The sequence below is a fragment of the Rhinatrema bivittatum genome, chromosome 15 (assembly GCF_901001135.1).
Source record: "Rhinatrema bivittatum chromosome 15, aRhiBiv1.1, whole genome shotgun sequence".
Taxonomy (NCBI): domain Eukaryota; kingdom Metazoa; phylum Chordata; class Amphibia; order Gymnophiona; family Rhinatrematidae; genus Rhinatrema; species Rhinatrema bivittatum.
Window position 1 is genome coordinate 35,288,958 of NC_042629.1, and position 24,322 is coordinate 35,313,279.

General features: G+C 43.7%; 1 protein-coding gene across 2 annotated transcripts; it reads right to left on the reverse strand.

Moving 5' to 3' along the window:
- Window positions 1–395: 395 nt before the first annotated feature.
- On the reverse strand, window positions 396–22,530 carry LOC115077075. 2 transcript variants are annotated; one of them, XM_029579243.1, is made up of 7 exons: window positions 22,452–22,530; window positions 13,479–13,775; window positions 9,337–9,567; window positions 7,700–7,846; window positions 6,644–6,763; window positions 2,072–2,203; window positions 396–951 (listed from the first exon to the last, which is right to left on the reverse strand). In XM_029579243.1, the coding sequence occupies exons 1-7, from the start codon at window positions 22,510–22,512 to the stop codon at window positions 881–883; spliced, it is 1,059 nt and encodes a 352-aa protein (XP_029435103.1). In that variant the 5' UTR covers window positions 22,513–22,530; the 3' UTR covers window positions 396–880. The 2 variants fall into 2 exon arrangements, with proteins under 2 accessions (XP_029435103.1, XP_029435104.1); XM_029579244.1 differs by lacking the exon at window positions 2,072–2,203 and having other exon boundaries at window positions 396–954.
- Between the last annotated feature and the right edge of the window lie 1,792 nt (window positions 22,531–24,322).

The following is a 24,322-nucleotide window of genomic DNA, read 5'->3' on the forward strand; positions in this document are numbered from 1 at the left end:
TCAAATGGCAGAAACAGGGACTACAAACCCCACAATGCATTGGGATATAATTTGAAAAACTGGCCAAAAGTCTCCCTTCTAGGAACTGGGTCACTTGGCAGCTCCAGTAGTGCATTTGCAAACTGAAATCTCTAATACTGATACAGGTGAATAATTCAATACATATACTGTAAACAGGCACAGGAAACCTTGCATCCAACAGCTCCCACACATGCATTGTGATTGCAGCACAAGCAAAACATGTAGGGAAGTTATTTCTCTTTCATTTGCATATCAGTTGGGGCTTTAACCAATCAGTAGACAAGCTTTATCACTGCATGATGAGGTCAGAAAAATGCTCTGCTTGCCCGCAAACTAATCCAGAATTAAAGGGAAACATACACGTTATGAACCGCTTAAACAATTGGAAAAACTCTTTCTGAGTTTGGTCTTGAAGAAAATGTAATCTGACTTGAACCAGTAAATATGATAATGACATAACTCTCTGGAGAAGGAAAGTGTTAATTGTGTTGGATGATAATACTGGGGTAATTATGCCATATTCCATCTTGCCCTGATGCTGGAATGCAATACAACATCATGTGAAAGTTTAGCTGTAGTCACAACACCAGCCTGAATCTCGATAAACTTCCTTCCTAATATATTTCTAGTTCCCTTATCGCCAGAGGCCAGGGTCACAGGAACTAGAATGAACTGGGATGAGAGCTGAGAAACCTAGAAAGGTCTAGCACTGAATGCACAGGCCAGATTGGCAGGCTTGGTCATGCAGAATGTGCAAAAGTGTAGCTCGCTGGTTGTCATCAAATGTTTGTTATTTGCAGAGGATTTAAAGCTTAAGGGAAACTGCAGAATTCTGTCTCCTGGCCTTCTGGTCTTGTGGTCAGTTCTCGATGCTGACCTTGGCGTGCCTGTCCTTTCTCTCTTCTGAGGTGACCTGGCTGGGGTCCGGGCCTGCTGAAGGGAAGACATTTAGAGTATATTAAGCATTCTCAGGGGGACTGCAGGGTCAGAAAGTCCATCCTTCCATCTGCCCCACTTTCCTGCCCACCCCAAGCTCTTGTGCAGCTGCTTGAAGCAAGGATGAAGGTTCCTCATGTAGAAAACTAATAATAAAAAAAAAGCATGAATAAAGTACCTTATTCAGTACTCTTTTCTCGAATTCCTACACTACACTCACCTACATGGAAAAGAAGTGCCTTTGCGATTATGCAGCCATCTCATCCAGTCTCTCTGCTGCCATTAAAAAAACCACCGCTTGCAAAGGTTTTAGATAATTCAGTGGCCAATTAAAACAAGCACCATCACAAGCCATATTTCTGTTTCATTCCAGAGGAGCTCGACAGGCACTAGGTGGGGTGCAAGGCCTGGGGTAACTTGAGGGTGTGTTTGTGTCTGTGTGTGTGTGGGGGAGGGTTTCTCACTGCAAGCTGAGAACTGGCAAGGCGGCAGCAGCGGCACACCGGGGATGTTACCGCAGGGACTGACTGCTCCCAGGCCCTGCCTCCTGGAAGAAAGCAGCAGGCACCTAACAGCTAATAACTGATTGGTGGGCAGGGTGGAGCGGGTAGAAGGCAGCTGGTGCAGGCCCTTATGAGAGTGTGAAGCCTGGGGTAGCCACGTTGTTCACTGCCCTCTCAGGCCGGCCCTGCAGAGGGGGGCATTAGCGTTCAAAGTTTGCTTAGCCACTTCCACCGTTGTGAATGTAAATAACTCGGGGTGAATCTTGTGCAGATCTTCCTTAGAACTCCAAGGCACAGCGTACATGTAAAGTATACATACGTCAAAAGCCAACTGAGAAAGGGAGACCTTGCAATCCGTCCAAAGGAGGAAGCAAGAGATCCAAGGGAAGAGGCGAGCTGATATTTGAAGACCCCACCTCTAGCTGGTACTACTGTTTGAAAAATGTTGCACGTTCACATGAAGTTCGTCATCAGCTTCACCGGGACGGTGATTTAGAATGGCTGCTATCAATTGGCTGTGCTGGGTTCTTTTCCTCCCACCCACAACCAAGCTAGATCATCCTGAAAAACATGATCTGCTGGATAGCCAAGGAGTGCACCACTGAACCCACCGGGCTTCGCGTTTTCCACCATGTCAGAGACGTCAGGCAGCTCATCCTTCATTGTGCACCTCTCCTTGTTATCATGCATCTGGGTCTGCTCAATGAATGCATCAGGAGGCGGAAACTCATTCTCCTCCAAAGCTAGAATAAAGCCTGCAGAAGTGAGACATCTCCATACATTTCCAAAGATACATTTAAGAACCTAAGATATGCCATACTGGGTCAGAGCAAAGGCACATCAAGCCCAGTATCCTGTTTCCAACAGTGGCCAATCCAGGTCACAAGTACCTGGCAAGTACCCAAACATTAATCAGATCCCATGTTACTAATACTGGCAACAAGCAGTGGCTATTCCCTATTGATTAATAGCAGTTCATGGACTTCTCCTCCCGTAACCTATCCAAATCTTTTTTAAACCCAGCTAACAGCCTTACCAACATTCTCCAGCAATTAATTCCAGAGCTTAATTGTGCATTGAGTGTTGTTTTAAATGTGCTATTTGCTAACTTCATGGAATGCCCCATAATCTTTCTATTATCTGTTCTAGACCTCTCATGATTTTATAGACCTCTATCATATCCCCCCTCAGCCATCTCTTCTTCAAGCTGAACAGCCCTAACCTCTTCAGCCTTTCCTCATAGGGGAACTGATCTATCCCCTTTATCATTTTGGTCATCCTTCTCTGAACGTTTTGCAATGCAACTATATCGTTTTTGAGATGCAGTGACCAGAATTGCACATAGTATTCCAGGTGCGGTCTCACCATGGAGAATACAGACGCATTATGACATCCACCATTTTATTTGCTATTTTTTCCTAATAATTCCTAACATTCTGTTTGCTTTTTTGACTGCTGCAGCACACTGAACCGATGATTTCAGTGTATTATCCACCATGACACCTAGATCTCTTTCCTGGGTGGTAGCTCCCAATATGGAATCTGACATCGTGTAACTACAGCAAGAGTTATTTTTCCCTATATGCAACACCTTGCACTTGTCCACATTAAATTTCATCTGCCATTTGGATGCCCATCTTCCAGTCTCGCAAGGTCCTCCTGCAATTTATCACAATCTGCTTGTGATTTAACTACTCCGAATAATTTTGTATCATCTGCAAATTTGATCACTTCACTCATCGTACCCCTTTCCAGACCATTTATATATATATATTGAAAATCACCATCCAAGTACAGATCCCTGAGGCACTCCACTGTTTACTTTTTTCCACTGTGAAAACAAATCATTTAATCCTACTCTCTGTTTCCTGTCTTTTAACCAACTTGCAATCCACGAAAGGACATCGCCTCTTATGCCATGATTTTTTGGTTTTCCTAGAAGCCTCTCATGAGGGACTTTGTCGAACGCCTTCTGAAAATTCAAATATACTACATCTACCGGTTCACCTTTATCCACATGTTTATTAAACCCTTCAAAAAATGTAGCAGATTTGTGAGGCAAGACTTGCCTTGGGTAAGTCCATGTTGACTGTGTCCCATTAAACCATGTCTATCTATATGTTCTGTGATTTTATTCTTTGCAAAAATTTCCATGACTTTTCCTGGCACTTAGGTCAAGCTCACAGGTTTCCCGGATCACCTTTGGAGCCCTTTTTAAATATTGGGGTTATATCGACTACCTTCCAGTATTTATCTCATCTCCTCTTTCATCCCCCCTTCCCAGCCCATCTCCTCTCTATTCCCTCCAGCCCTCCATGCTGATCCCCTCTCCAAGCTATAACCCCCAATCAATGCTCTATCATCCCCTCCCTTTCTCCTCACTCGGGCATTTTCAGAGGCATGCAGGCCCAGGTGGAGGCCTAAGCATAGGTCATTGGTTGGTCTGAATCATTTTGGACTAGTAGAGACCAGCTTGAGATGTTTTATGTCTGTATCTCTAAAACCTCAGCCAGTTTTATGTGCGAAGTTCCACAAAGATCCATCATCTCGCCATTTCTTTTTAATGCATATCTTCTTCCCCTGAGTAGGATTATTCAGGCATGTGGAATAAAATATGTGTTTTATGCTGATGACCTGCAGTTATACCTTCTCTTGGGAGCAGAATGTGCACTTGCCTTGAAGTCTCTAGCAGACTGTACAATATTTGTAAACCGATGGCTATTGCAAAATATATTACAACTAAAAATGGCAAAATCGGAAGTGATCTGGATTGGTGGAGGCAAATCACAGAAACTTGTTCTACTATGTGTACATTTTGTTGTAATGTTCTCCTTTGGTTTTATAATAAACAGTCATGTTAAAAAAAATAAACTGGACCTTGATAAATGAGCAGCTGTCACTTTCTATCAGTAGTGAGGTAATTATTAGTAAAACCTTCTCCGTGAGCCCACAAATTAAATCGATCAGCAGAGTATGTTACATGCATCTCTGATCCGTCAGACCTGCTCATTTCTGACAGGGATCGGCTTATTTCCCATAACGCAGGCTCGAATTTTAACATGCTTAGATTATGGTTTATTCATTTATTTATTTCAAACTTTTTCTAGACTGCTAAAAGTAGCAAAAACCATTCTAAGCGGTTTACAACTATTGTAATGCTGTATTAGTTGGACTTCCAATTGGGAAAGCTGGCAAGGGCGTCAGCGCGCGTGCCTTTTAAAATCCCCGCCGCTTACAGAGTAGAAGCAGCATTTCCGTGCCCAGGTGCACTCCCACTTAAAATTGAGCGCACATGTGAACATAGCAAGGAACCCCAGAAACAACCCAGGAACCCCTCCACTATTTTATAACATGCGTGCATAAATATGCGACTTTTATAAAATAGCCGCGTCCCTGGGCGCAGGCTGACAAACGCGCTCACGTGCACCCGAGTGCCGCTGTGAAAGTTTCTATCTTACAGTCTAAAGTCAGGGTTAAATGCAGCAGCACGCATTATTACTGGAGCAAAACATAGAGAAAGAATGTCGCCTATATTGAAGTCATTTCACTGGCTTCCAATCATCTTTTGAATCCTTTAAAAAAAAAAATGTTGCACTTGCTTTCTCAAACTAAACAAGATATGGAAGCAGGATATCTCGAGTAGCACCTCCATCTTTACTATCCCAGCCAGGCCACTACGCTGGTCTTAAAGTGCCCTATAACCAGGCTCTCTGTAAAAGAAGCAGAGCTCCAGTGGAGCCCTCTCTCTCAGGATATTAGGGAAACCCAAGACTACTTGGGCTTTTCCAAAACTGGGGAAACCATTCTTGTCTAAGCAGGCCTTTGATGGCATGTGATTGCAGTCGGCAAGAAAGAAGGATCCTGTAGGTCCTCACAGCGTTGAAGGGTTAGATAATCCCTCATAATTTATAGCTGCTGCTCTGTTAATCTTCTGATGATGCAAGTTGTGCTAAGTTTATGATGAGATTGTTTTGGTTCGGGTAACCTTGGACCTGGACCTGTTTTATTTTTGATGGACTTCTGATTTATATGTATTTGCTGATATTTTTCTTCATTGGAGAGACGATGTGTTTTACACTAGCTCTTCTTTGGGCCTAGGGTGTTATCGCCGTCAGGTTAGTCACCGGTTAAACAAGTAAAAATGAAATAAATGTGCCAGGTCCAAAGAAGAGCCTGCTTGTACTTCCTGTAGGGCTGTGTGCCAGTGCCGCTTCAAAGGGGGGACAGCTGTGGCGTTCTGCTCCCACTTTCCAGGGGACCCTCTCCTGCTCTCCCTTCCTGCCTAGGAGGCAATGCAGCTATAATGGAGAAAAGATGGCGATGCCATACAAGTTCAGGAAGGTGATGGGTGTGCAGATAGTGTTACTCGTGTAATGAAGGTGGAGGTGTGCGTTATGCTGTAGCCGGGCTTTCAGCTGAGGATTTACTGAGCTGAATCACTCTGCCTTGTGACGTCGCCCTTTAAAATGTTCTTCTGGGTCCTTGCAAGCCTAGAGTTCTGACCTAAATCATGAGAACTTTGTAAAGACTAAATAGAAACTTGCCACCCTGCATCACGGGGGTTAGTTTTGTTGCATCGCGCCTAAATTATGCAGCAAGTGGCATGATACATTCATTTTCAAAGTGGAATGACATGAATAGGTCTGCTTTGAAATTTATCCCACCACGTTCACCCGCACACTTACGCCTGCTGTTTGCCACAAATCAGTTTTGCAGGAAATTGTATGCACGTACTTCTGAATTTTCAAAAGTATGCAGCGTAAGACCAAACTCCCTTCCTAACTCCAACCCCAGTCTGGGTAAATACCTGCATAGATGACACACACATGTGTCTAAGTTTATCTGCATATCAGAAAAACTGATAGAAAGTTCTGGGCAGTATTTTATCACAAACCAATTATTATTGTTTAAAAACTATGTACGAAACCATTATGGCACCTGTGTAAATTAATATTTTTCAGCATCGTTATTTTATGTGCCTTTATGTAAACCGTTGTGACGGTACCCATCTTAATGACGGTATAGAAAAGATTTAAATATATAAATAAAGAAAAGCTATTTTGTAAAAGATAAGTTCCCCCTAGAAGTGCCTATCCGTAAGATCTGACACTATTTAGTTTTCACATCCCAGAAATTTCGGTAGATGACAGAAGGAATTTTGTTACCCTTTTGTTGTTCCTTACCCTGCTCTGTGTCCTTTATCAAGCAGACCAGCCTTGCATCCTCTGCCAGGACCTCATCTTGACTGGTAGGCTCCTTTGAAGGTTTCTTGGAGACCGGCACCAGTTCCATCCCATTCTCCTCTAAAGACAAGCCCACCAGCAAGCAACAAAAATAAAAAGACAATAAATGTTACCCCCTGCTAACTACTTTTTAGCCATTATTCTATGCTGGCTTCCAAGTTCCTTCCCTTGGGTTATCAGTGCCAGCTTGCATGGAGAGCTGCCAAAGAACAATAACTGAGCGGCTTTTGGAAGGACAGACGCATGCTGCGTGTTGGAAACTCTTTCTAGTCCAATACATTTTAGTGGGGCCTTGTGACTTGTCCCTTGTCAAAATGGCCACAAAACAGGAGTGGGTTGGGCCACTATGGCACTGGGATAAATCCAATTTAGGTCGACGACCAGAGCTGGGAACTCTCGGGATATGACACTAATGAGGGGGCATTGGGAGGTGAGAGAGAATGTGAGGGTACGAGGGGGAACAGAGAGCAAATGGGAAGGTGGGAGAGAGAGGGAATGAGGGGGGAAGCTAAATGAAAGATGGAATAAAGGGGAAGGGGAGAGTTAAAGAAGGGGGAGCGAGTTAAAAATCTGAAGGCTTGGGGTCAGGTGGACTAGGTGGGTTTGTATTCTGCAGAAAAATGGGGAAGAAATAGAAGAGAAAAAAGGAAAGAAAAACAATAGCGACGAAGAAAAAGGAAAGGAAAATAAAATCAGGAGAACAAAAAGGGACACAAAAGAAAAAGAATATCTGGCCTCAGTCAGTTAACTACTTTAGCTACTGTATGCAATAAGGAAAATGCCTCTTCTGTCAGCAGGGTCCTGAGCTTAGCAAAGTCAACAGAGGAGAAAAGAGAGGAACACAGGAGCAGCATCAATCTCAGAGAAAGCCATTCAGATCCTGGTCGCCTTTACACATGGCAAGCTGCGAACTCATCACCATGCGGAAGGAAGAACACCGGCCCAGGTCTTCCTGTCCCCCTTCATAAACGGTTTAGAAAGGGGTTTCCTTCTCACCTTGATGGACTGGACTGTATCTCTGCTTCTTCATATAACAGCAGCAGCAGCTGGTGATAACTGCTATAGTCACAGCCAGGAGCAGCACACCTCCAGCGCTTCCTAGCGTGATCAGGTGGTACAGAGACCACAGACTCTCATCTGCATCTGAGAATTTAAGGACATTAATATTGGTGATATGCTAGGTAAATATCAGGGGGCCTAAACAGCACTTGCGGTTCCACTACTGACTGCAAGGACCTTGGACAGCTCCAGTCCCATCTCCTGTTTTCTACCTCATGATGCTCCAGAGGAATCCGTTCTATACTCTGCTCTCTGCCCTTCGTTTTTTCAGCTTTGATGTACAGTAAGTCCTTCCTCATAGACTCGCCCTGGAGCACATTGTTCCTTCATGATCGTACCGGTTCTAATCCCCCGGGCCATTACATAAAACGATGTAACATAAGGTAATGGCAGTTTGCTCATAGGTTCTTGTTGGTTTTTAATGTCCGTACTCTCTTTCTTCACATCATCACAGGCTCCTTGGCATCGAAAAGGGTTCCCTCAAAATAAGAGGTAGCATAGCCCACTCTGCCATCAACAAAAATGTCTTTAATTTGTAACCTGCAGCATAATAGGTTGGGGCAGGTTTGTTTTTTTAAAGACCAACAGAAAAAAGGTGTTGTAGTCCATGAGCTTTCAGTCTCGAGAGGGGATCCTGACCCCGGGCTGTCACAAGGGGTGGGCTAGGAGGGCAAATGCTTGGGTTGCCTTACCCTTGGGGGGCACCATCCATGTCTTTTGAGCCAGTGTGCGAGTCTGCCAGCGCCCAAGCCCAAAAAGGAAGGGGAAGGATGCCGATAGCGGTCCCTGCCTGGGGCACCATTTTGTACAGCGACTGCCATGGGGGGACCTGGGTGGACTTGAAAGCTCATTTCATGCATCTTTTAATGGTGATTTTAAAAGGAAGGCACAGCCTACTGAAGCTTTCATTTCCTCCAGGAAACCTTAAATTGCATTCATTTGTAACTCAAGATATAGACTTGTAAGAGAGAGCGTGTTTTAAAATACACAAGTTCAATTCTGCTTAAACAATAGAGGTAGGGGCATGCAAGCTTTCCCTGCACCGTCCCACCAATGTATCTCAACTGACCAACAGTCTCTGGTCTTGTTGGTGAGACTGTCTGTCCGGGTGCTGATGAATGCCACTTGTTATGGAACTTCCTCAGACCTGGCCACTGGGAACCGGATGAACCCCCATTTCACAAAACATAGAATTTTGAATATCCATCAATAGTAATGACTCCCAGTCACTGCTGACACAAAGCATAGAGTTAAATATGTCCTTATTTTATGGAAATCCTGAAATTATTATGGCATACTGAAGGAAAGAATGTTCCATTTACATTTTTTTAAATTCTATTTTTGGCCTGGTAGTTTCCTCCTGCTTCTTTGCTCAATCGGAACTGGTCTTCATTAGCCAATGATGCCATAAGCCATCCTTCAGGATGTTTCCCCTATTTTTAGAACCTTCTGCGAATCCAACCCAGGTCTTCCACGCTGCAGTGCAGAGCTCTGCCACTCACTCAGCCACCAAGCCTACAATTTTGGGAAGTCTGAAAATGCGCACCAAACCAGACAAGTTAGTCACCACTCACCTGCACAATTCAGCACTATGGCTGAACCGTCCCCGCTCCGGATGGGGTTTTGGACCTGGCAGATGAAAAGCTTGCTTCCATTGTCTTTTAAGGAGACTTCTGCCTCCGTTAGATTTCTTCCGTCCAGGGCCCAGTGGGCATGGCCCTTCATGCCTCTTTCACAGGATAAAATTCTTCTGCCATCTCCAAGGCAGGTGACTTCAATCGTGGGGCTTGGTTCTGGAATATTTTCTGCAGGGGTGAAGCAGGGAAGATTAGCAAGCACCGTGAGGAAAAGGCGGCGCTCCTTCACTTAAAGCTCTGGGCAGCAGCGGGCACAGCACCAGGATCTTAGTGAGGTTTGAGCTGTATTGTTTCATTAACATTTGGAGGCTGAGAGCTTCTCCAGGACACCTCTGGCTTAGGAAGTCCTCTTAGACAGAACGTCCTTCTCGACAGTGAAACAGTAATGTAATGTGGTCCCCATGGACAGAATCATTAGCAGGGCAAAGTCTACAGGTACTTTTTGCCTGCCCTCTATGCACCAATTTTCAAAGGAAAAGTTATATTTGGAAAATTGCCCCAAGGAAAAATACCAGCAGAGATTTGCAACTGCTTTTTTTTTCTGCAGATCTTTTTCCGACCAAAACCATGCACACAGTTTTGGAAATCCCAGACTGTCAGGATCATTTATCAAATCACATTAGGGCCTTATCGCGGGTGTTAGGGCCCTAACGCCCGTGGTAAATAACGTCTCGCGAGATGCGTATGCAAATGATTCCCAAATGGGAGGAGTAAATTAAAATGAGGGGTGCTTAGCGTTGCGTGCAGCACATTATAACGCTGGAAATAAGTACACTTTTTTCCTGGTGTTATGCCCTAAAAACCACAAATCTTGGAGAGAGAGAGAGAGAGACTCTTTTTACAAGGCCCTCCTATAAGTAAACTATTTACAGCACTGTAGGAGGAGCAGCTGGTAACTTGGGGTGAGGTTTTGGTGGTGGCCTAGGTTTTGAGGGGCAGTTTTACATGCACATACAGAGGTAGGAACAGCACAATACACATCTGAGAAGATTTGATGTGATTTGGAGTGAGGAAAGGGACACAAAGATGAGATTTGTACATTTTACTCTCAACCTAGTTTGATGCTCTCTCTACCTAGCTGCTGTCAAGCTAGGTCAAGAATACAATGTACAAATCTCATCTTTGTGTACCTTTCCTCAGTCCAAATCACATCAAATCTTCTCCGATGTGTACTGTGCAGTTCGTCACTCTGACTGTGCATGTAAAACTGTCCTCCAAAACTTCACCCCAAGTAACTAGGTGCTCCTCCTACAGTGCTATAAATAGTTTACTTACATAAGCACCTTATAAAGAGTCTGTCTGTCTCTCTCTCAGCCTAAAACATGGAAAAGCCTGTTGAGGTGAGTCCCATCATGTAGTTTTTTTTAACCCAAATCCCAGAGCGAGCAAGTTTCAGCCAATTTACACAGGTGAAATGCTTTTTACTCATAGTAATCCCTTTGAAAAGTGCCTTCTGTGGCAGGCATTTTGTAGCACAATGCATGCACATAACTTAGCTGGCAAATATGCACATGTTACATCAAGTTATGCGCATAAGTCCGCTTTGAAAATTATCCCAGCAAAGCCTCGTGCATACAGTTACCCCTGCTATTTGTAAGTTTTGCTAAGGGCATTTACGTGCACACTTTTGAAATCAATTAGTGTGAGTGTAATTCCCAACCCCGCCCAGACTCCACCTCCTGGGACGCCTCTCCCCTGTCTACATAAAAGTATGCACGTAGGGAGCCCAATTTTATAACATCCTGCGTAGTGCTGTGGTCCGCCTGGACAAAGTATTTTGTACAGATGAACCTCAGCCCTCATTTTCAAAGTGGTTTCACGCACATTCATGTGAAAGTTATGCCCAGCATAGGCACATGCGTTTGTGTGCATGCTTCCGAAAATCAAAAGTACCTATGTAAATATTTTCCCCATCCTAAATTCGCCACTCGCCAGGAACACCGCTTTCCACTACATTAAACGTAGACAGGAAATTGTATCCCCCCCCCCGGGATAATTTTCAAAAAGACCATTTACCCCCCCCCCTGCCTACCAGCCCTGGATTTGTCAATAGGCACCCATTATGCCTGTGCCTAGGGCAGCAGGATGGCTAAGATTTGCTGCCTCCCATCTCTGCTAAATCTCATCCAGCAGAGAACAGCCCTCTGCTACCCTGTAACAGTCCCTTACTGGAGGCAGGGGAGTGAAAGCACCCAAAGTGCCTAGAGATGGCAAAATCCTAAATCCATCCATGCCCTCCCTCCAAACCCAGGGTGTATGTGCATAATTTTATGCACACATTGCTTGCACATTTTTCCAAAGGGCCATTTCTGTGGGTAAAGCACTGCTGCAGAAATCCCTTTCAACATGACCCCGCCGTACTGTACGCTGCCATCTGTCTGCTCATTACATCCCAGATTTATAGTCCTCATGGGAATAATCATTGTATACAGCCCTGGTATACAAAGTTCCTATCATTATAAAGTCTGTATGAGAGGAAATCTCAGTGTAACATTCCTGGCTTGTAAAGTCATCAGTGCACGTGGAGCTCTTCTATAGTGTAAAACCTGCCTGGCTTACAACATCACCATGGACACTAAGTTCTGCCCTGTAACCACATGGCAATACCCTTTTCCTTTTAATTGTTGTATCGTGTGGTGGTGGCCCAAGGGCTGGAAGGAAAATCTCCTTGGAAGTTAACCCTTCCCCCCTCCCCCGCATGGCCATTCTCCCTTCACCTAGCACCAGCACCCATCAATGTGCCACCAGCACCCATCAGTGTGCCACCAGCCTGAACTGCACCGTGCTAGGGACCAGAGAAACCTCGGGATCAGGATCGTGACTGTAACGGAAGAAGCTGTGATCACTTGGGGCCTTTTCATGCTTAGCTAATAAAAACATCAGCACCAGACAACCAGACACTGTGGTACAGAAAATACATAAGAACAGTGAGCCCAATATTCAAATAGCAATGAGCAGCTCAATTTAGGGGCCTATTTTCAGCTGATTTAAGGGGCCTTCATTTTGGGCTGAATATTGGTACCTAACTTGAAATTTAGGTGCCTTAAACTGAGCTGCCGAAATTTAGGTCAGCTATTGCCTCTCCTAAGTTAGGCGCCCAATGCTGGAAATGATGCTGTGCACCTAACTTCGTTCCTCCGACCTGGCCCTGCCTTTGGTCCCGCCCACTTTTAAGGTGCTGGAATTTAAGAGCTGAGCAAAGGAGATTTTTTATTTAGGAAGATCTAGGCACCTAGCTCTTTTGAATTTCAGTCTTACTATTCTAATAGAAGTAGCAGTACCAAGCGACTATTCTGCATGAGATATGGGGTGACAGAAGGTCTTCAAGTATTAAGAGATATGATCAAAGACCAGGGAAACATGGCAGAAAGCCACAGAAATAGCCTTAGGTGCCACTGGGAATGGAATGAAGCACAGCATGCAAGTTACATATTTATGATGAGACCTGTATTTATTAAATTGGCTTTTTATTCTTCTGCATCAACTGTTGATTTGTTAAAGCACCCAGAGTCTATCATGATTGAAGCACTACTGTAATGTGTTTTGCTGCTTTTCAATAAAAATTATTTTGAAAAAAAACAAACAAACCTCAAAGCACAGCTCCATATGTTTTCTATATATATTACACCATACAAGTTCCAGAAGGAAGGTCTCTTTGGTGGGATGCAAGTATTAAGAAGAGCACTAGTAGTACATTTGAGAGGCTGAGATCATTCCTAATATGCTCCGGTTCATTGAGTGAGGTTCATGCCTGTCATGATATCTGCAAAACTAACCCATCTGGAAATACTGAGTAGAGCGAGGCGAGGCGGTGATGGCACATAACGAGAACTCTGGTCTGTGATGAACTACCATGCCTTTGAGGAAGGTTATCCCGAGGGGCTCTGCAGGTTTAGCATGCAGTGTGCCTGGCAATTAGGCCTGGGGACGGGAAGGTTTGTGTGCTGAGGGGCATTTAACGAGTCAATGTCACTGTCTTTAATGACAAGCCCTGGAGGGTCAAAGTGAGAGAGAGAGAGAGAGAGAGGGGGCATCATGGGGCGCTGTGGTGTATATACTGCACCCTCCAAGTCCCTTACCGAGCAGCTTCAGCAGGAACTCCCTGGTGTCGTTCTCGGTGTCATTGCTCTGGTAACCAAGGACCTCGGCTGTGTAATTCCCTTCATCTCCCCAGGACAGCTTCTCTAGCAGCAGCAGAGCCCCATCATCCAAGATCTTGCACTGTGGGGCGAGGTCAGGGTGGCAGCTCAGGGCCTTGTTTCCCTTTCTCCAGGTGACTGAAGAATTCTCCAGGTTCCGCTTTTCCAGACGGAAGACAGCTGACCCGTTAGGGATCCCGTATACCTTGATCAGCTTCCCAGAAGCAGCTGTCCAGCCTGAAACACAATTACAGCAATGAGCCAATATCCTTGCTAAGGGGATTCACTTTTCTCATATAAGCCCTTCATGGTTACAAATGATAACATTTTAATTTTAATTCTTTGGAGGTAACTCTTCTGGGCACAGCTGCCATAGCAGGCAAGGATTTGTACATGAAATATCTCATGGCTTGGGGTATTCCAGGGATTTCTAATCTCTTATAAAGTGAGGCTGGAGATCCGCAGAGCTCTGGAGTTAGTCACAGATTCGCCTTCCCTGTGAACCTTGGGTGTGTACTGCCTCTTATGCCAGTTTCCAGCTATCAAAGCCAGATCTCTAAATATAGCAGGTATACTCATGAAAGTGTCTCAAATAATTAAGTAGGCAATCAGAACAGACCAAATAAATAAGGTACCCCATTGTGCTCGTATTATTTTAATGTAATTCTCTACGCGGCATAACAATCTGAAAACTCCTACTGATGTGTTGAGTGTTCTCAGAGATCAATCCTAGGACCACCCTGACATATAATCCAAAGCAGAAATACAGCATGAACTGTTGAAGAGAAGGAAGTAATGTAACCAGCAGAGGGAGGAACAGACAGGAAAAAGAAACAGGGAGGTTAATACTGGGAGACACATAACCGTCCTCATACGTTTGCTTTAACTGAGGATGATGTTAATTTTCTTTCCAGCCCAAATAGATCCGAGTTCTGAAGAAGAGACCTATGTGATTTCCAAGGCTCACTCACAACTCTATCTTTGGACTCCTAGGGTGATCCAATAAAAAGTATCCTGCTCTGCAAAGGACCCACTTTGCTCCAGCACCAGCACTGCTACAAGATCCCTGCACCATAAAATCAGTCCAGGGCAAATTGAGTACCCTGGACAGTAAAGGGACCAGAAGGGCTTGCCACCGGCATTGGTTTTTTTATCTCCAGTCTTGGTTTGGTTTTGTTTTGAATTCTCACTCCAAAGAATTTAGCCATGGTTCTTATTTCCAATCACTGGGCACCCTTTTTAGATGTTTTGTTTTTCAACTTTCACATAACTACATGTAATTATTTCTAAATGGAAAACGGTACATAATCTTTCATATACTTTTTCATAATTACAAACATCCATAGATGTCAATTTAACATATTATTCCACTGCTAGATCATGCACCTAAATATAGGAACTTGGGGGCACTGACATTCTAAGCGAGAGCAATAGGTAATCCAAACCCAGAAAAAATAGGTATAAGATAGGATAGCTTGCCTATTAATTACTCAGTCGATCCTTCCCTGGGGGTGACTTGTGAGTGGCCTTTAATTGGGCTGGTTCGAAAAATACATCATTATTATTCTGGTATCTAACACAGCATTTGCTTGGGTATTTCAGTATATAACCAGCACCTAAACTAAGGACCCTTTCTCTCATAACTAAAAACTCTTTTCTGCATTGCTTGTGTTATCTTAATCACATCAGGACATATCCAGACTTGGGCACCATAAAAAGAGGCTAAGCTATTCCTCAAAAATAATTTCAAGTCATAATTCCGGTCAGATATAAATGCAAATGTAACTAACATCGATTTTCTATTTTTAATTTCTGTCTCAGCAGACATTTCTAACAGCTGAGAAATATTCAACCTCCGGGCCGGGTTGGGTGCCTTGGTAGAGACTGGCAGCGCTGAATCCGGAATTTTCAAAATCTCTGTCATGTATATTTTGAATTCAGTTGGTGCTATCATTCTGACGACTGGAAAATGTATTATCCTAAGATTCAATATTCTTTGATTATTTTCAACTCTTTCCAATCTTTTCTCATTTATTTCTTCAGACTTTATCAGATTTTGTTGAATTTCCTCCACTTTAATTATTCTTTGTTCATGATTTTCCATCTTAAGATTAAAAGTCCCAATTAAATTGTTATTAATCATAGTCTGATTTTTTTGCTTCTGTTGTTGTTTGAGCTATTATTTTTAAAGACTTTTCAATAGCTTCCAGTGCAGACCAGACACTTCCCAAACTTATTTCCTCTGGTTGCCCAAGGCTTATATATGTGTTTTGATGGTGAATTTTGGGATCTATTTTAAATTTAGCCATAACAGGAAAGCCTTAGCAGTAGGAAAGAAATGCAAGCCAAACTGCAGATAATAAGTGTTTAACGTGGTCTCAGAAAAGAAATAGAGAAGCTAGAGACGGTCCAGATAAAGGCAACCAAAATGGTGCAGAGTCTGAAGGACCTAAAAGAGATGAGAGACAGGGGAATATGGTGCTGATATGTAAATATCTGAAAGATATTAATGTGCAAGGAAGCAATCCTTTTTCAGTGGAAAGGAAGCTGCAGAGCAAGGGGGTCACAATACGATGTTCCAAGGGGGTAGCTTCAGGAACAGAGAGGGAGGTGGAGGCCAGGAATGCCCTCCCGGAGGAGGCGGTGATGACAAGGACAGGGACAGACTTCAGAAAAGCATGGGATAAACAAACACAGGGGAACCCTACCGGCAAGAGAATGGTAATGAAGCACTGGGCAACAACCTTCACTGAGCGACAGCGGCAGCCCATGGCAGGAATGATGTGGCTGCATTGTGCTTCCTGGAATGGGGAATCCTGTGCTTGCAAACCGTAAGGGGAGTGGGGGTTGGAGTCCATGTAGGAATTTGATCTCCTTTCGGTAGATGCATATAAAATTGCTGCTGAGCAGACTGGATGGGCCTTTTAAGTCTTCATCTGCCGACATTTATTAGGTTATTATGTGATAAGAGATGCTACTTTATATATCAAGGACTTAAATACACATAGAAAAAGACAAATGCTTTTTAAGGGGGCTGGCAATTTAAAATCTGATCTTTGATAAATCCAAGAAACACGTCTTTAGAAGACGGATGATGTCCTAGAAAAGGATAGAAAATACCCTCAAATATACTTTGCTTCCGATAGCCAAGGCCAGAGAAAAAAATGGTGGGGCTCTCCTCTTTTATTTAGGACTTCATTTGTCGATTGATAAAATGAAAGTAGATGTATGTTTATGGATGCAACATTAAATAATAATTCACTTAGGGCCGTATTTTAAAAGCTTACACGCGTGGGGGGGGGGGGGGGGGTTATGCGCGCCGGGCCTATTTTAAAAAGGCCCAGCGACGCGCGTAAAGCTTCGGGACGCATAACTGGCTCGAATGGATCTACGCTCCTACTTTTGAAAATCAAAAGTATGCGGGACAAATCGAAACTCCAGCCCCCTGCCAACCCTTTTTTTTTTTGGTGCATATTATGTGCAAACCTGATTTGTGTACATAAAGGTGAATTTTAAAAGCCAGCCCCTCGCCAAAACCAGGAGATGTGCGTGCATCCAGCCCATGCACATGTCCACCTGACTTTATGAGCCGCCCACCTACGCGCACAAGTACCGATGCGTGGATATCTTGCATCGGGGGAAAAGGAGTGGAATGTGGGTGGAGAACGGGTGTTCCAGGGCAGGGCCAAGAGGTAAGCGGGCATCGAGGTCCGTTTTAGCACAGCTTTACTTCTGCTATAGATGAGGTGTAAATCTGAATAAAACTATTTGTAGCCAAATATGAAGTGCTTGAGGGATCTGGGGAGAATGCAGGCTAACGAACTAGGGGGGGGGAGGGGGCTTGAGGACCTAGTTGCAGACTGGGCAGACCAGTGGATGAACTGGTGAAACTGGGCATGCCTGGACACGCGCCTGTTATAAAATACTCTCACTTGCATGTACACTTTTAAAATTAGGCGCCTGCCCACATGTGCCTGGCTTATTTTATAACGTGCACGTGTAGTCCTCTGTATGGGCACCCGCATGCCCGTCCTGAAGTATCCCTTTGGGAGCAAAGACCGGAAAATTTTGAAATAGGCTGTCGATGCACATAAAACCCGTTTTTATGCAGGTAAGTGGCTTTGAAAATTAGGCTCAGGAAGGGCAAAGTGAAGTCATCTGGTCACAGATTTAAGCCACGCCCGAGGCAGGGAGAGAGCTTCACCCAGGAGAAAGACATGGCCCCTTCTCTTCCCATCCTCATGAGTCCTGTTCCCAGTCTGATTCCTTAGGCATCGATTGTAGACTCAGGAAAGAAATGGCGGCTTCTGGAGCTAAAAGGTTCACATGGTCTGCCCTTGCCCCGTGAGATATATTAGGACAGTGCAGCAGCTCGGGAAAGGAAAGACAAGAGATGGATGCCTACAGGAATGCCACTTGAAAAAGGAAAATATTAAGAAAGAGCCTGAGAATTGTTTGAAATGACAATCATTTCTTTATTTAAAAGATTGTGCGTTCTGTATTAAACAATAAAACTTGTTCTGAATGGATTACAGCAAAAAAAAAAAAAAGGCCCCTCATAAATACATAAATAGCGGGGAAGTAGAACAGCCAATAATTTGGGATAGTTTTACAACGGTAATAAGAGGACACTCATTGAAAGCGCATCCTGAATCAAATGGGGGAGAAAGAAAAGAATTAAGAGCTGAGAAACCAGATTAGTGATCTGGAAAATCATTCTAAACCAAATGGCTCATAGAAAGAACTCAAAAAGCTTTGCCCCATAAGGAGAAAATTGCAGTCGTTATTAAGGGATGAGATTGACTTTAACTTGAAGCAAGCTGAGCAATTACACTTTGAAAAGGGCAACAGCTCACATGGGCTTTTAGCCTTATGTTTGTAAGGCTGGCGGCAGCCAAATATATCATTAAAATGAAGAGCAACCAGGGTAAAATAGGTAAGGAAAATTGCAGAGATCCAGGAAGGATTTGTGTGTGTGTGTGTGTGTGTGAGTGTGTGTGAGTGTGTGTGAGTGTGTGTGTGTGTGTGTGTGGGGGTTATATAACCTCTCTACCAGAGATGATTATATCTAGGAAGCCAAGGTATGTAACGCAAATATATTTAGCTAACAAAGATGATTTTGGTGAAATTGGAGCATCTAAACAAGACAATGAACGAAATTTCCCCAAGTGCCAAGTATTCAGTCTAAGCCGGGTTGAAGGAGTAAGAATGGGAGAAGCAAATTACGAAATGTCACTTTTTTTGCAGATGACCTCGCATTTCCCTCTCAAATGTTCTGAAAGAATGTAATATGTGTGCTAGAGTATTTGGCACCCTCGGCTTACCTTGGGTCATTCACCCCCTCCTACCAGCGGCAGTGGCTCCAGCACGGGCCCTCTTCTTTGCAGATATCGCCTCCCCTCTGGGCCTCATGCTGGTGGGATTCTGCCGCCTCCAGACTTTTGGCGCTCTAACATACCTCATTGTTTTCCTAATGGAAGCACTAGAGTGTCTGGATTTCAAGTAAATTATGACAAAACAGCTGCCTTAAACATTAATTTAGGTAAATATTCTCTGGCCTTAACACAAGCTAATTTCCCATTCAGGTGAGCAAAGCATCCCTAATGTGCCTAGGAATACTAACTCTAGAGAAATAGTACGGGAAGCTAACTTCCTGGGATTGATATGGGCATTGGATCGCAATTTGGAGTTGTGACCCTGCTATATAATATATACTGTTTTGGGAGAATCGCTGCAGTTACAGTGAATGAACTTATTTCAAGCCCTTCCAATTGAGCTGTTTGGAAACTTCAGCTAAAGGTTCTCAGTTTTATATGGAGATGTAGCCTGCCAAGAATGGCTAAACCTATTCTCCACTTAGTTCTGACAGGAGGGTGGCTTACTGGCTCCTAGTCTACAATAGTATTATAATGCTTGTCATCTTTTTGTAAAGCAGTAAGTTATGGCTGATAATAAAGCATGGATACATCTGGAACTCTATTTGATGGGAACTCCCACTCTCGGCTTGCTTCCTTGGTTTCTGAGAGTGTAGAGAGTGGAGACCCTACAGAGGAGATAGTCGGTGTACCCTGAGCTTCATGTTAAGACTGTGAAACCAAATATCAATGGTAAGGATCTATTCAGATTCAATGCCAATCCACATTAATCTGCTTTTTCCTCTGAGCCTAAGCTCCAAGACAATTTTAAGGTGGGAGAGATGAGACATTTAGGAAGGCCTGCATGTGATTGATTTTCAAATGTTAAAATAAAGGTATGACTGCTTTATCTCCTTACATATCAATAAGGTAAAGAACAACAACTGAGTTAGAATTGTATTGCCTAGATCCCAAATCCTAAAGGATATCTGACTGAAATGTCTTCCCCCTAAAGAACTGAGTTCTAAATTATATAATTTACAAAGGCATAATTTGCAGCCTAAACAAAATTATAGAGGACCTTGAGAGAAAGATTTGGGATATATGTGGTCTAAGAATCAATGGAAAGCCATAGAAGACAGTCAGTGCATTTTCTATATCATTCTCTGTACTGGAAAACAGTTATAATGCTCTTCTTATCCCTGTTAAAGTGCACAGGATCTTTGCCGCTTCCTGGGAAGCGTTCCGGAGGAGAGGGTGCTGCCATGGCTCACATCTGGTGGAGAGGTCCAAAAGTAACCTCCGTTTGGAAATGCATGCAATGTATGCTAGAGAGGCTTTGAGCGTCAGTCCTCAGGCGCTTAATTCTTCCCACAGCTGACGGTGAAGCGGCTTTCTAAGGTGCAGGATAGAGTGGCTACGGAAGCAGAGACACATGAAGGAAAAGGGAAGATGCCTACACTTCTGTTTGTCTGGGATCCCTTCCTGCGAGGCAGACTGTAGAGAAGGAGCAAAAAGCCATCTGCAGGCTCCTTGAACTTGCATCTGTGCCCTAACTCTCTTCCTCTTTCTTTCTATATGAACCTTTTTTAGACAATAGTCAAAACCTGGGGAGGTGGGGGCAGGGGTGGAGGGAGTTATTTGATAAAAAATAAGAATAATAAATAAAGGGGAAAATGTAAGATGAACTATCCAGCAAATAATAAACTGAGATAATTGTTAAGTTATGCTTATATATCATTGGGAACCACTGCGTTGTTCAGGGATTGCAGCGTTAGTAACGTTACTCTGGTAGTTGTGCAACATTCTTGTCTCATATGTTGTATATTACCTACAAAATACAAATAATTAAAAAACAAAAAGAGATGATGAACTTTTCTGTTTTCTTACTCCTCTTGGACTGACAACCTAGAGGTTACACCAGAGAGGTGTGAAACATAAGACTTAGGTTTTAGGACCATTGCCTTACAAATCACTTGATCCCTTTCAGTATATTATCCTCCCTCTGCCTTGCTTGGTCCTATTTTCCCTACCATCCAACTGACTATAAAGATGCACGTAATGGCAGCCTTGCTTGCACCCCCAATGAGGCTGCACATTCTGTCACTCCTGTCTGTCTGCGTCTCTGAAAAAGCTGCTATATAAATCCAAGCTCTCTCGCCCATCGCCATCACCGGAATCCTTGGGAACGCAAGCGTTTTGGCAGCCTTGAGTTTTGTTGATCCCTGCACGGAGGAGGGAGGAGAAGAGGCTCCGATGGAGGCCAGAGAGGTGCCCTGATGTCTATGTGATGGGGCCCAGGACACAGTTGGTCCCATTTTACTGTTACAATTGAAGATCCTGGCTGCATTTTCAAGAACAACAAAGCTACCAAGTAACTCCCTGCCAAGTGGAAAACTCTTGCCCACTCCTGATTTTTTTTTTTAATTTATGTCCTATTGTATTTGCAATTCTGCCTTTTCTGTATTAAATTAGCTCTACAGGTACCAAAATGCCTCAGTCTTCCCCAAGAAACGAAATCACTTGGTAACTCTGGAAGAGCAGAAGGCGCCCACAGACTGCTAGAATGTATCAGAACTAAACCAAAATCAATGTTCTTGAATGGCAAACATGCAATAACATGGATAAAAATAATTAGCAGGCACGTGCCACTCCCCAGAGGGAAGTGCACACTCCGACCACAGTGCACAGCTCCTGAAAGCTGCTCCTACTAACTGAGAACATTCATTACAACTCACTCAAATCCTGGTTTTAACTTTACACGAGGGCTTCCTATGGGGGGGGGGGGGGGGGGGGGGTAGGTTCTGGACCGTCTAGAATTCATTCTGAAGCCTGGAGGTGTCTAGCAATGGTGGCGAGGAATGTTAGGATAATATTGCAGCTGAAAATCAGTAGCAACATTGGTAATATGCCAATAATTCCCTCATACTTCTCCCATATCCTACAAGCAATTCCATCAGTCTCCGTCAGTTTTGAGTTGTCAGCTCAGCGTTTACAATGCTGAAATCAGCCTATCCAATCGTATAATCCGTGTACCGAGACTTTAATTTATCCCAACATGTACCTAGATCATAAACCAGATTAACTACAACTCTACAACAGACTCTTATTACCTTTCTATTTATTGTTGCACGTTTCTCCCTGGTTATTTGATCCTAGTTCATCTCCCTTGTTCAATGTAATCGCATTCTCACATGCTTGTTTTAATGTTTTAATGTAAACTGAAATGATATGTAACTTTGCTACATGAATTGCGGTATATAAAAATGATAAATAAATAAATAAATTGTACATTTTTCAAATGACCATGAAACCACTGGTCACAGAGTTTTTTAGCCTCTGGCCATGGAGGAAGCAGGAGTCTCCCCAAGTTGTAACACCTTGTAGTGGATTAACAAAAGAACGAAGCAGAGGTGATGATGTCCGTGAGCTTCCCAGCCCCACAGCGGTGAAACATCTGCAGCAGGGATCTGTATGGCCTCAGAAGACCATGCCCAGCATCATCTTTGCCTACCTAATTGTCATCTTGGTAAAAGAAAACCATAAAACATGCACTTACCATTGAGAATATATATTAGTGCCAGCAAACAGAGCAGGGGGAGTGGTGCGTTGCAAGTCATTTTAACTGCTGTCCTCCGTGTGAGCTGTTACAAAGGGTCTGAGTGCTCTGTTAAACACATTTCTGTTCTGCACAGGAAATGATGCTGGGGAATGGATGTACGGAAAAAAAAGTCTGAAAGCACAGGTGGCTGGCAGATATTAAAAATAGGACCCAGGGCAGTTCTGTAAAAATGTGATGGTGGGCCCTGGATGCTGACAAAGTGAAGAGAAAACGAATCACAGTAGTTTGACTGTAAGTTTGTATCTGTGGATCCAGATGGAAAGCTTCCTGGGTCTGTGTATGATGAGATAGTGCTATAATGTGGCACTTTGAAAGCTGGGAGGCTTGGGAGTGGGTGAATATTGGGCACAGTTCATGGGTTTCATTATTTTTCTTGTGTTCACCAATAGATACTTGGGGGGGGGGGGGCAATTTTCAAAGAGTTTGGAGTTAGGCTCCTGAATTGGCTATTTTGAAATTTTACTAGGGCTGAGTCCCTAAACCTATGCTCCTAGTTTCATTAGGCTCCTATATTTAGGGTCCTAAAAAAATGGGTGCCCTGAGGGGCAGAGTTAGGGAGGGGCAGCAAAGTTCGAAGCTTAGCACTGTAGGGGCTCAGCTTGCTTTTGAATGTCATTCTCTTGATGAGATTATGTCATATCTCTTTATGTTGCAGCTGTGGGATGGCAGCAGCCTCCTCGGACATGCCACATGCACCCACGGGGATCACCAGGGGACGCGTGCGAGACAGGAAACCCCGTGGGCTGCTGTGCAGCTTGGATCAAGAGTACAGCGGCTGCCTTTGCAAGGGCCACTTCTTCCTGACTTCCCTCTCCCCCAAACTCTTTTCCCCTCCTCCCTCTTCCCTGACCTAATTTGGTTTTCTCTTTGCTTCCCCTGTTTTGGGCCTTCCCTTACCTTTGCAAGTGTGCTCACCCAGACTGGTCCCAATCCACCAACAATAGGTCTTTTATCCTCCTTTCCCCCTTTTTCCCCCCTTTCTTCTTCCACCTTACCCCACACCTTTACTCCCTCCCTGCCCTCTACTATAATCTCAGGTCTTGATGTAGACCAGAAGCTGTTGGTTCCCAGAGAGGGAACCTTCCCTTTTCTCATACTTTTCACACTTCCTCTCTTCTTCCCCCCCCCCCCCCCACCTCCAAGAAAGTCAGTCACCCTTTTAACCAAGTCATTTGTCTCTTCAGATTTCAATAGCATGACCCAGTGTTGGAGGTAGGGTTGACAACTGACAATATTCAGAACTAGATGTGAAGTGTAAAGCGTATTTAGTTTATGCGGCTGCTTAGCTCTGCTGTGCATCCTATAACCTACTGATGATTTTTATAATTGTGAATTGACTGCTGGTAACCCTAGAAAAATAAAAGTTTATGTTTGAAACATAACTATTGAGTGAGAGTGCATCTGCTGAGACCCAGCCTTGAGGGTTCCAGGTGGGAATCTTCCTGTATGAAGAGTTTTTCTCTAGGGATGCAGTAGGATAGTCATAGAAGAGAAAAGAGCATGTATGCAAGGTATTTTCAAAATCACAGATGTCCGATGTGGAAAGCCAAGTTACAACCCCATAAATGAGAAATCCCACACATCAATTCTTAGCAAAAAAAATATTTTTTACACATCAAGTTTTAATGAGAAAAAACTCTTACAATTGTGCACCAAAATAGTTCATAATATTAGGACCTTCATTTTTTGGGCAATACCATCGCAATGCTTCAAAGAGCAACAGAACTCATTGCCAAGCCCCATAGTCTAATCATCGGTCCTAAATCATTAATGACACATTTTTATGAAATTTTAAAAAAATGCAATTA